General features: G+C 35.9%; 2 protein-coding genes across 3 annotated transcripts in view; one reads left to right on the forward strand and one right to left on the reverse strand.

The window, feature by feature from the left end:
* Positions 1-12,500, reverse strand: part of LOC137619596 (protein split ends-like) — a 167,048-nt gene that overhangs the window by 145,969 nt on the left and 8,579 nt on the right. The window lies entirely within an intron of this gene.
* LOC137619595 (matrix metalloproteinase-21-like) overlaps positions 1-12,500 on the forward strand; it is a 101,164-nt gene that overhangs the window by 72,228 nt on the left and 16,436 nt on the right. For both annotated transcript variants that reach the window (XM_068349769.1, XM_068349768.1), the window contains exons 7-9: positions 5,841-5,986; positions 6,731-6,996; positions 7,490-7,614. In XM_068349769.1, coding sequence (XP_068205870.1) covers positions 5,841-5,986; positions 6,731-6,996; positions 7,490-7,614 — 537 coding nt within the window. The remainder of the gene's footprint in view (positions 1-5,840; positions 5,987-6,730; positions 6,997-7,489; positions 7,615-12,500) is intronic.

A 12,500-nucleotide genomic window follows, 5' to 3' on the forward strand; every position in this document is an offset into this window, starting at 1 on the left:
ATAAAGCAGTGCTAACTCATCGTAGCCAAACGAGGGCACCCATCACTCACACTTGTCAACATAGTTTCGCATATGTTTCAGCTCTCGCATCTACCGAATGTGTGCCAGAGTGCGTATTTGACTTCGTATGTGTCGTGGATTTCGCATACGCTACGTCTATCAAATTCACTGACCGTATGCTGGATGGTATATGAAGTGGAGTGATAAAAAATGAATTCCAAATTGGTTGGGCGGTTTTTTCTTGTTCGTGTTTTTATTTTGCAATGGCCTACGAATAATTCTTTCTTAATGAATCTAATTATTGCCATGGTTTTTGTATGCCATAACCAGGATAATGTGGGAGGGTTAATATATTCTAAGAGAGTGAGAAAGAATAATTTACGAAAAATTATCGCGGCTAAAAAATTCTCTGTACCTTAAACTCCCCTTAAAAATAGGCGCCCTGCAAACGAATAATGTGGCGTGCGCCTGTGTGTGTGTGTGTGTGTGCGTGCGCCTGTGTGTGTGTGTGTGTGTGTGTGTGTGTGTGTGTGTGTGTGTGTGTGTAGAGAGAGAGAGAGAGAGAGAGAGAGAGAGAGAGAGAGAGAGAGAGAGAGATATGGCATCATAGCATAAATGCTCATTTATGCCGATTGGAGTGGGATTAATTAAGAATTAGTAACGCAAGAAAAATAAATTAAAAACCAAAAATAAATGAAAATCAATCATAAAACATTTTAAGACTTTATATACCTTCAAAAATAAGTAAAAGGGCTACCTCACATTATGAACTTATCAATGTCTCTGGCATTATACACAACTTCTCCACGAATCTCGGTGAAGATGTACAGTTGGACACAGGAGTCATCGATACACTTTGCACCCTATGACACCCATACTTCCCTGAGATTAACCAAAAAGATAGCGTAGGAAAAGATGGCAAAGGTTGTGGGCGGGGCAAAACACAGGACCTCTCAGTAAGGGTGTGGCAAGGTGCACTTCCTCAGAGCAAGGTGCACCAGGAATTCATGTGTTCAACTGTACCTTCCATCCTCACCCAGAGGTTTAGACAGGAATCCTTTTCTGATGTCCCCAAGAATGAGGGCACTCAAACAGTAAATTCCTTACAGTCAAGGGAACCAAGCAATCATCACAGAAGGGCTGGCACCTGCCAGTCACCAAGAATTATTGTCAACTCTTTTTAGTGAGGCAGCCAAAGCAAAGTCCTTCAAAAGAAGGCAACCGTGTTACCCCATTCGAATGGGAAAAAGGTACGCTAATAGATGAAGAAGATTTGCATCAACTCGCAAGGGTACCCTTTTAGCTCGAAATATTTCCTTACAGCTGATTGGTCCGAAGAATTATTGTCCGAATACTTCCGACCAATCAGCTATCAGGAAACTTTTCCGAGCTAAAAGGGCACCTCTGCGAGTCGGCGCAAATCTGCCTCAATAAAAAAAAATGACTATAGTGCGTTAACCGAGTGTGCCCAAGTCTAAGGCGACACCGTGCAGTTTCTTACCGTCTCGCCATATTACCATATATCCATGGAGTCAACGCATTCTTTATCTCCTATCTTATTCTAATCGATAAAATTCCAATAATATTGCCAGATATCACCAAGAGATCTTTTGATATGAGGCAAAATTCATTACACGGAAGTGGATATCTTTCACGAAATAATTTGTTAGCAAAACTTAATTTCCTTACTTGCAAAGCTACAAATATACAGACACTCTAATAGCAGTTAAAATGTCACGCAGATTTGCTGTAAAGATAGACGATGCTAAAGGACAGCACATTTACAATTAAAAGAAGCATTGTATTTGGAGCCGTCCTTAAATATAAATTGAGTATCTCTATGTTGTCCTGCATGTTGCATAGACATAGATCGAATTTCTTCATTTACCATGTTGTCTTCAGAGCCGGTAAAATAATTACGAAGTGAGATCTCTGGAAGTTTCCAGGGAGGGATAACCGATAACTTAATAGGTAGTACCATATTCTTGGAAAGAGTCTGGCTATTCGGCAGATGTTTCACCCTGAATGAGAGAGAGAGAGAGAGAGAGAGAGAGAGAGAGAGAGAGAGAGAGAGAGAGAGAGAGAGAGAGAGAGAGGAGGGGGGGATTACCCCAATTCTGGAAAGATTCAGTCTATTCAATACATATTTCGCTCTGAATCAGAGAGAGAGAGAGAGAGAGAGAGAGAGAGAGAGAGAGAGAGAGAGAGCGAGAGAGAGAGAGAGAAAAGATTCAATCTATTCAATACATATTTCGCTCTGAATCAGAAAGAGAGAGAGAGAGAGAGAGAGAGAGAGAGAGAGAGAGAGAGAGAGAGAGAGAGAGAGAGAGAGAGAGAGAGAGAGAGGGGGTATTAGCCCAATTCTGGAAAGATTCAGTCTATTCAATACATATTTCGCTCTGAATCAGAGAGAGAGAGAGAGAGAGAGTGAGAGAGAGAGAGAGAGAGAGAGACGCCTAATCATCTCCTTCACCAGTCAACAAATGCCAGCAAACAAACGTCATTTCTCGCTTAATCCGCAAACAACAGCTTCGACCTATGGTGTAAACGATCAACCCGAATTCAAAGCGACTATTCGTCTGCGTCATCATAAAGCAATTAGCTGACAAAGCGCCATCAATTATCTCGAGATCTTACTTTGCTATATTGTTTTTTTTTTTTTTTTTTTTTTTTTTGAGAGACGGAGACCTACTTCTATGATGGGTCTCAGATGTCTTCAAATCTCGCAGCTTCGTTGCGGAAAGCTGCTAATTTCTATTATGCCAAGTAGCAATAAGAAGAAAAATAGTAAACAGTAGCAGTACATATGGTAAACAGTAGCAGTACGTCGTAAGTCAAAGGCTTGGGACGAATGTACAAGCTGTCTTAGGTATAGCTAAAAACTTTAATGAGTTTTAAAGAGGTACGAAAGAAAGTTTAAATGGTTATGGAAATAGCGATAAATCGCTGAATTTGGAGCCAGTCGGAATAGTCATTCTTACACATGCAAAACACGAACAATGCAAGAATGCTAAAAGGTCCAAGATGCACATTAGAACGCCGAAGTCTAGATTTCTTGAAAAGGTCAAGATGTCCGCACACTTTAGCCTGCGAAGACAAGTCAGCTAAACTGTCGAATCAGTCCTGAATCAATCAGATGCCGCCTCGACAACTGACGCCTCGACTCCTTTCAGGAACTTACGTCATAGATAATGCAAAAAGTATTCTTCAACTAAGAAGCTGGAGGCATTAGATTAATCCTTGGCGAAAAGAATTCTGAGCGAGGTTTGGACGAATGAATAACTAAAGGTTAAACTTAATCTTAAAAAAAAAAAACATACTTATCTATAAAATAAAAATCCTTATTCAGAGTATTGTTTTTCCTATAAACAATAAAAATGATTGGTTTTGATTGTTTTGATCGCCTTATTGATATACATCTCAACTATTATAATCACCTGTTATATATGAAAAAAGTTAGAAATTATTATTATATTCATATTACTCAGGAAAAACTATGACAGCTGACTATTAAATTAAATAATCATCAAAGAATAAAAAAACAAAGCGCAAGTTTATAAAATTAGAATTGAACTCCTCAACTAATGTAATCACTTTTCAAAAGGGAAAATTTTTAGAAATTATTACTATATCTATAATACTCAAGAAAATTTATAAAAGCAAATCAAATAATTATCTAAGAATAAAAAAACAAATCGGAAAATTTATAAAATTAGAATTGAACTCCGTAATTCCATACAATGTAAAAAATATTAATCCTTTAAGAAAAAACACAAGTCTTCATCATCCAAATAATAACACTTGACATGGCAAACATAATATCCATGTCTGGACTGACAAATTTACGACCTAAGATGCGCCACCCCTTCAATCAACACCATTGTAGTGCAAGTTCCATACGCAAGGCTATTCACTAAGGGATGGGGGTGCCAAACATTCTCACACAGTGCCAAGTGAATCATGATGGCACTCCAGGACAGGGGGACACAATAGGGAAGGTCCTTAGGGAGCGTAACGCGTGTGATGGAGTGGTTTCCACTGTCAGGATTAATCGAGAAAATTATCCTTTTCTCGGAGAGAGAGAGAGAGAGAGAGAGAGAGAGAGAGAGAGAGAGAGAGAGAGAGAGAGAGAGAGAGAGAGAGAGAGATTGTCTTTAAATATGTAGCAAAATCTCAATATTGATTTACCTTAAGGAATAAATTTGAGAGAGAGAGAGAGAGAGAGAGAGAGAGAGAGAGAGAGAGAGAGAGAGAGAGAGAGAGAGAGAGAGAGAGAGAGTCTTGACATTAAATATGTAGCTAAATCTCAATAATGATTTACTTTAAGAAATAAATTTGAGAGAGAATGAGAGAGAGAGAGAGAGAGAGAGAGAGAGAGAGAGAGAGAGAGAGAGAGAGAGAGAGAGAGAGAGAGAGAGATTCTTGACTTTAAATGTGTAGCTAAATCTCAAGAACGATTTTCAAGAAATAAAATATTTAGAGAGAGAGAGAGAGAGAGAGAGAGAGAGAGAGAGAGAGAGAGAGAGAGAGAGAGAGAGAGAGAGAGAGAGAGAGAGAGAGAAACTAAAATTCCAGTCTCGTCAAGAACCATAAATTCCTTAGGTATGAAATAAGAGGTTGAAAAGTCCTTATAGCTTTCAAACGGTGTTTATTTTGCTCATAATGGAAGCGATCTCGTGGTAAGTAATTTAAAGTGAGTCCTCAAGTGGTCAAATAGTCTTTGCATAGATGCACACATCTACAATGCATGTAGGTATAAACAAAACATATATATATATATATATATATATATATATATATATATATATATATATATATATATATATATATATATTCAGCGTATATAAATGCATATGTGTAAATTATGTGCATACACACACGTGTAATATATATATATATATATATATATATATATATATATATATATATATAGAGAGAGAGAGAGAGAGAGAGAGAGAGAGAGAGAGAGAGAGAGAGAGAGAGAGAGAGAGAGAGTATATAATGCATATGTGTAAATATATGTGCATACACACATATGTATATATACATACATATATATATATATATATATATATATATATATATATATATATATATATATATATATATATACATATACATATACAGCATGTGTATATGTATATGTATATGTGTGTGTGAGAGCGCGAGCGTTTGTGTGTAAATGTTCAGTGCTATATCTTCAAGGTCCCCATTTACCATTTCAACAATATTACTTCTGAACACCTTTGCTCTGACCTTTCTAACGCTGTCGCAAATTAGATCAGGCCTCTATACCCTAAATCAATTTGTTAATAATGTGGAATTTATCGTAAGAATGACACTATCATTCTTTGTCCAAATTAGACCCATGCTCATCAATTTTCATAAACTATTATCAATGATGATAATAATAATAATAATAATAATAATAATAATAATAATAATAATAATAATAATAATAAATTATTCATAATTTAAGATCGTTTTTCGTGTATGGAATGTTGTTACTCTGAAAACAATATAATTGAAATGCTGGAGATTTAAGAGAAAGGCAAACTATAAGGACAGCTGTTTTAGTGAATTTCAGGGATTTTAAGTTCTAACGAAACATCTAAATTCAATATGCGAGAAAATAGACTTACCTATGCTCATATTTAAAGACAAATATTGTTCTTCCTATTTAATAATAATAATAATAATAATAATAATAATAATAATAATAATAATAATAATAATAATAATAATAATAATAAAGTTTGATTACAGTGGGAGATAACAAACTTAAATCTTCGTCTCCTTTAATTCCAATCTTTTCCTAAATCTATTTTTACTTTCTTAAGGAAGTCATCTTGGATGCGTCACGGAGTTTGACGGCTTAGGAGGGGAGTTGAGTCACGCCCTGAGGGACGCCCTTGATGCTCAGATTCACATGGACGACGACGAGCATTTCACTATGGATTCTGAACATGGCATCAATCTCCTGAAGGTCAGTTCAGATCATTTCTAAACGTCAGAATTAAGTCAAAGGTAAAGTTTAACGATGACGTCACTCGCTGGTCTTCAAAGGAAGAGAAGAAAACGTATTTTGACCGGTCAAATGAAAAGCTGTTGCATGTTTTGTTGTTGTTGTTGTTGTTGTTTGTTTGTTTGTATAAAATCATACAGAACGTTAAAGATACTGCATTTTATAAAGAGAAATATCTGAATAAATAGGGAAAAGCCTACTATAAAAGTATTATAGTAATATTAGCTCTTTATTTGGACTGACTTTATTGTCTTTAATTAAAGATAACTACTCAACATGCTAAATCACAAATTGTACTAGCTGGTAACCACAAACTAAATCATTTAGTAAAATATATATGAAAGGCAGCATAATCACAACAAATTATTCAATAAAATACATATGAAAGGCAGCATGTTGATAAGCAATAAAAACCCTATTTTCTCTAAATCACCAATACAGATATGGAATTCAGCTGATAAAAAATTCCATAAGCTATTCATGTTTTATGTTTTTGTGCATAATATTAAAAAAAAAAAAACATTTTCTCCCAATCACTACTGATATGGAATCCAATTGACAGACAAAATCCATACGTTATTCATGATTTATGACTTATTACTCGATTATATAGTAACTAATAATAACAAATAAAGGTAAAACTTCTTACTCCGGCATTTATTCACTAGTTTTATCTATTATTTCCCATTCGTCATGTCAAACCAGGTCGCAGTCCACGAGATAGGTCACGTTTTAGGGCTGGGTCACGTGTTACGCAACTACTCCATCATGTACGCCATCTACGAGAAGATGCTCCCAAACAAGGGACTCGAAATAGGATGGGAGGATCGGAAATTGGTGCAGAATATCTACGGGAGCTGCATAGGACGTTTCAACACAGCCCTGGATCTCTTGCGATGGCGTCCGGACGGAACTCTCTCCTACAACACGTACTTCTTCAGGGACGATCACTTTTGGATGTATGAGAATAGGTAAGAGGTCGGCTATTTAAAGACTGTTGCTCTTTTTATTTTATATTTCTTTCTTTGTTTTGTCGTTCGATCCGAGGCATCTTTTCTTACACGTAATTCGTTTTTTAAAAATACACGCATGCTCAATATGTCAACATGCCATGGAAAATATCAAATAAAATTCCTTAAAAATTACTTCTAAGTTTAAGTTGAAGTTAAAAAAGTTAAAACTTAAGTTTAAAAAAAGTTAAAGTAAAAAAGTTAAAAGTTAAGTTTAAAAAAGTTAAAGTAAAAAAAAGTTAAAAGTTAAGTTTAAAACAATTAAGAGTAAAAAAAAGTGAAAATTTAAGTTTAAAAAAGTTAAGAGAAAAAAAAAAGTTTAAAGTTAAGTTTTAAAAAGTTAAGAGTTAAGTTTAAAAAGGTTGAAGTTAGAAGTTCAGCTAAAAACACATTTGCATAATACAATATGATACTCGCTTCAACTGCTTAAGAACGATTTATCATCTGCTTCCAGATACAACAGAACGCGATTTGGTGATCCTCAATACATGGACCACCATTGGCACGACCTCCCGAACGGCATCGACGCCTACACGCATATCTGGACTGCAACACGAGATGTCCACTTATTTTTCAAAGGCAAGTGATACCTAAAATAAGTTTTGGAGCCTTTGTAGGGTGAGGGCCAGATCCCGTAGAAAACGGGAATATTCTGAACTGTGGCCGTCGTTCTATAAACGATTTTGGCGGGAGAAACTAACTTAAAAAAAACCACCTAACCTATGCTAAAAGCCGTGTCCTTACCCAGGGGGCTGCGCCCCCCCCCCCCCCCAACACAACATATTTAAGATCCATAGACCATTTCCAAACGTTTTTATTCTATACAAGATAACAGTCGGAGCGATAATAAGCAAATTAGGACGCTTGGCCGTAGCGCTACAAACTACCCTAAGTTTTTTATCCATACAAACACATAAACAAACAGTATCTACATCTAGCCTATTGTATACACACTGTATCATCGCCATGATCAGCAAAGCTGCACTAGTCAGGGAAACCCATGCTAGGTTGGTTTGCTGTGAGCGATCGAACAAAAGTCTCCCACCATCACATCACCAACCCGTACTAAGCAGGGTGGTAACGAAAACAGGCCAAACCCCAGATATGAATTGACATGCCTGAGGCCTTTGTCCTGCAGTGGACTAGAAACGGCAGCACATGTTGTTGTCGTTGTTACTGATGATGATACACTTATGTTGAGGCGAGAGACGAAGCCTTTAAATGAAACACAAATCTTGGAAGTTAAAAGTCTTGAATGGCCAGGAAATAGATTGCCAGGGGAGATACTCAACTTCTCTCTAGGACACTTTCACCCCCTTCGTAATTCTAGATTGGTGTCGGAGTTTCCTCCTCGCTCAATCATGGCCTCAAAGATTCTTTCATCAATGTATCAGATAATAGGACTGGAAACAGTTAGAAAAAATCTGCGATATGTACAGTTCAAATTCTCATGTTCCATTACGATTAAATGCCACCGACATTATAGTCAATTTATTTTAGCGAGGCAGATTTGCACCGACTCGCAGCGGTGCCCTTTTAGCTCGGAAAAGTTTCCTGGTCGCTGATTGGTTGGACAAGATAGTTCTAATCAATCAGCGATCAGGAAACTTTTCCGAGCTAAAAGAGCGCCGCTGCGAGTCGGTGAAAATCTGCCTCGCTAAAAAAATTGACTATAGAACGTAAAAGTTACATGTTGAGCTAATTGTTACACATAGTGACGATCGGGCGTTCATTGGGCTTTTTAAAGGTTTAAAGGCAACTCATGAATGGCAGAGGCAAGGGACAGTGACAATGCCCTATCAAGCAGGACAATGCCTTAGAGACTGACCATATATACATATCAGTGCCCAAGCTCCCTCCTCTACCCAAGCTAGGACCAAGGAGGACTAGGCAATGGCTGCTGATGACTCAGCAGATAGACCTATAAGCTCCCCCAAAACCCCATCCTTAGCTCACAAGGATGGTGAGGTTGCAGTGACCAAAGGAGCAAACTAATTTGAGCGGGACTCGAACCCAATCTGGCGTTCACCAATCAGCCACCACAACAAGGATTTATTGAAAACCAAAATTTTAGTAATAAAATGTATTACTTCGATAACTCTTACCTGGGAGTCACATGTTTCACTAGCAAGATGCGAGTGTTTCTTCCCCTGCCCCCTCATAAACAAACACGCCTCATTCTCCGTTTGAAAACTATAGCTTAGCCATTGCAACTGCAATTTCCTTAGATGCCCTATTTTAATATCAATAGATATCATATTTATAAGTCTGTGTGAATAATCCGATAATTAACAACTAACAATTTTTGCATTCATCGCCCCTCCTTCCCCTAACCCGGTAAGCAAAGTGTTATTTCTTTTTATTAAATTCAGCAATATAAATGACGATATTGATCGCAATTATCAATAAATAAATGGCTAAGTTGTCTTTATGCAGTAATTATTGCACTATTAAATATAAGCCTAGCCAAGAATTGACTACTTAGTAGCAGTGTTGTGTTAACCCATGGCAGGACCCCTATGCTTCGAGCTTCTTAGGGCCCCTCAACATCCGCCAACGGGCACCCCGTCCCCTCAGTAAATTTCAAGTCCTCATTTCGTGTAATTTATTACAACAATGTTATAACTGAAGTAAATAATACAACTGAAGTAAATAATCTATAGTTCTCACATTTCACAGTAAAAGAAAAATTTGCATAGGCCCCTGGTTTGGTGGGGTCCTAGGCTTCAGCATAGTCAGCCTAAGTGATAATGCGGCCCTTCTTGGTACTGTAGATTTATAAGAGAATTTGATACAAAAAAAAAAAAAAAAAAAAAAAAAAACCGAGGTACTCCAGGCCTACTTTTTAGTTGGTGAACATTTAACTAAACCCCCCTTTCCATTTCTCTTCAAATGTAATCATTACGATCTCATTTACTTAAATAATCTCTCGTTCTTTTCACGGTTCAAAATAAATTTGAGAAACCTTTTTCCTGTAATACATTAGCAGGATCACTACGTAACTTGCAGTAGGCAATAGAATTAAACTAAGAAGGAATAATAATAAAAAAAAAGTTTATATAAATCATTAATGTACTATGCTAACTTTAATACCATAGCGAGGAAATTGTACATTTCTATAAATAAAATTGTGGCTAAACCACTCTTTATTCTTCCTAATACTTAAAACTTTCCAACCATTCCTACCATGGTTAGCCACCTTCCCAATCAGCTAAAATAAAGGAAAATAACAAGGAAAAATTTTTATAAAAATTCTCAGACAGAAGATTAATTGGAATAAAACATCTAAGAACAAGATTTTTTTTTAACTGGTAGGAAAGATAGGAGAAAAAGGAATGAGAGAGGTTAGCTAGCTAACCGCGGTGGGAAATAGTTCGAAAAGTTAAGGAATAGTTTAACAACGCATTTTGAGAGTATTTTGTAAGTCTCTTGCCAACACCAACACCCTCATCCCCCCCCCCCCCCACCCCGCGCGCGCACCCACTTCTCTGAAACATTTCGTAAAAGGAATCTTTATGGTCCTTTCAAAGACAAAAGTGGATAACTTCGACACTTCAATCTGACCAGATGAGTTTGTGAGATGTGATTATTCATGACCGAACCTTTTTTTAATATGAAGGTCAAGGGCAAATTCAGAAGGTCACTAAACTTATGTCCACTGAAGAACTACCTTTATTAATGGAGTGTGAATACAAAAATAAGAAGCATTTCATATAGCTCGAAGGTTATGGTCGAGCTTAAAGCTTTGAACAGATTGACAAATAAAATAACAAGGGCATCTTATGTGTAATCACGGTGTGTCGTTTACATAAACAGATGCAAAGAAATGCAATATAGTATACAATACCATATCTTATTATCACGAATCTTCTTCGGCGAAAAAGCGCTCTCTCTCTCTCTCTCTCTCTCTCTCTCTCTCTCTCTCTCTCTCTCTCTCTCTCTCTCTCTCTCTCTCTCTGCTATAAACACTTAATACAGCTCAAACCTAATCTAGCTACATATTCATGCTTGTCGATCTGTTAAAAAGATCACATAAGAGAACGAGAAAAAGTCTTTTGTTTTGATCTTCATAGAAACATTAGAGCAAAGGTCATGTTATGATGACGATGTATTTTTACGGTCGGTAGCGAATCCCGTGAGCCTGTTTTGACAAGGTTCGCTTCTTCAAATGAAGACGTTTAATGGAAGCCATTAGGACAAAACCTTACAGCTTACAACATCTGTTATTTATTTGGTTTATTTTCTAATCTACCTTGCTAGTACTAATATATACTTTGCCGTTAATTTGTTAGCAGTGTCTGCTTACTGAAAATAAAACTTATCTCTTATCTAATATAAAATATTTAGCAATTAAGCCGAGGTTTAATTTAAATGGAAACTGGAAGGAAGGTGGCCTCTTGATAGACCGAGTGGGGGATGACCAGAAAGCTTCCTAAATTAAGCATGGATTATTATTATTATTATTATTATTAGTAGTAGTAGTAGTAGTAGTAGTAGTAGTAGTAGTAGTAGTAGTAGTAGTAGTAGTAGTAGTAGTAGTAGTAGTAAGCTACAACCTTACTTGGAAAAGCAGGATACTATAAGCACAAGGGATCCAACATGGAAAAGTAACCCAGTGAGGAAAGGAAATAAGGAAATAAATAAACTATATGAGTAATAATGATATCCCTTAATTTCCAATATCTAAAGTAAAAAAAAAAATTGCAATCTATGTGCAGCTAACCAAGAAGAAGCATTGAAAAACATTAAATAATGAAAAATGAAATTTTGCCCGAGTACCTACTAACTGGTATCTATTCATTCTAACACAAACATTTGTTCCAAATCTCTCTAAGTGTGGCAAACAATTCATGTCGACTTACTGGAGATCGAATAACTGTAACAGACATGCATTATTTGCTTATTGTTTCATGTCATCTTCAAGGCCAATAAGCATGTAGCTAGTCAAGACTAAAAACAATTAAAGTCACAGAACATACCCTTGAGGAAAGTCGTACATAATAGGTCACGGATCAACAGCCACTCTTCCTCCACCCCCCTCCTTGGCGGTTGAGTGAACGTAAAGAAAAATTCTGCAAGGCTTGAACTTACGAATTACAATATTTTTATATACAAGTAATTACTTATAGGCCTAAACAAACATGCGCGAGCATATACACATGCATGCATACAAGCACACAAACACAGATATATATATATATATATATATATATATATATATATATATATATATATATATATATATATATATATATACATATATATATATATATACACATATATATATATACATATATATATATATATACACATATATATATATATATATATATATATATATATATATATATATATATATATACAGGTATATATATATATATATATATATATATATATATATATATATATATATATATATATATATATATATATATACAGGTATATATATATATATATATATATAT

The sequence above is a fragment of the Palaemon carinicauda genome, chromosome 26 (assembly GCF_036898095.1).
Source record: "Palaemon carinicauda isolate YSFRI2023 chromosome 26, ASM3689809v2, whole genome shotgun sequence".
NCBI lineage: Eukaryota > Metazoa > Arthropoda > Malacostraca > Decapoda > Palaemonidae > Palaemon > Palaemon carinicauda.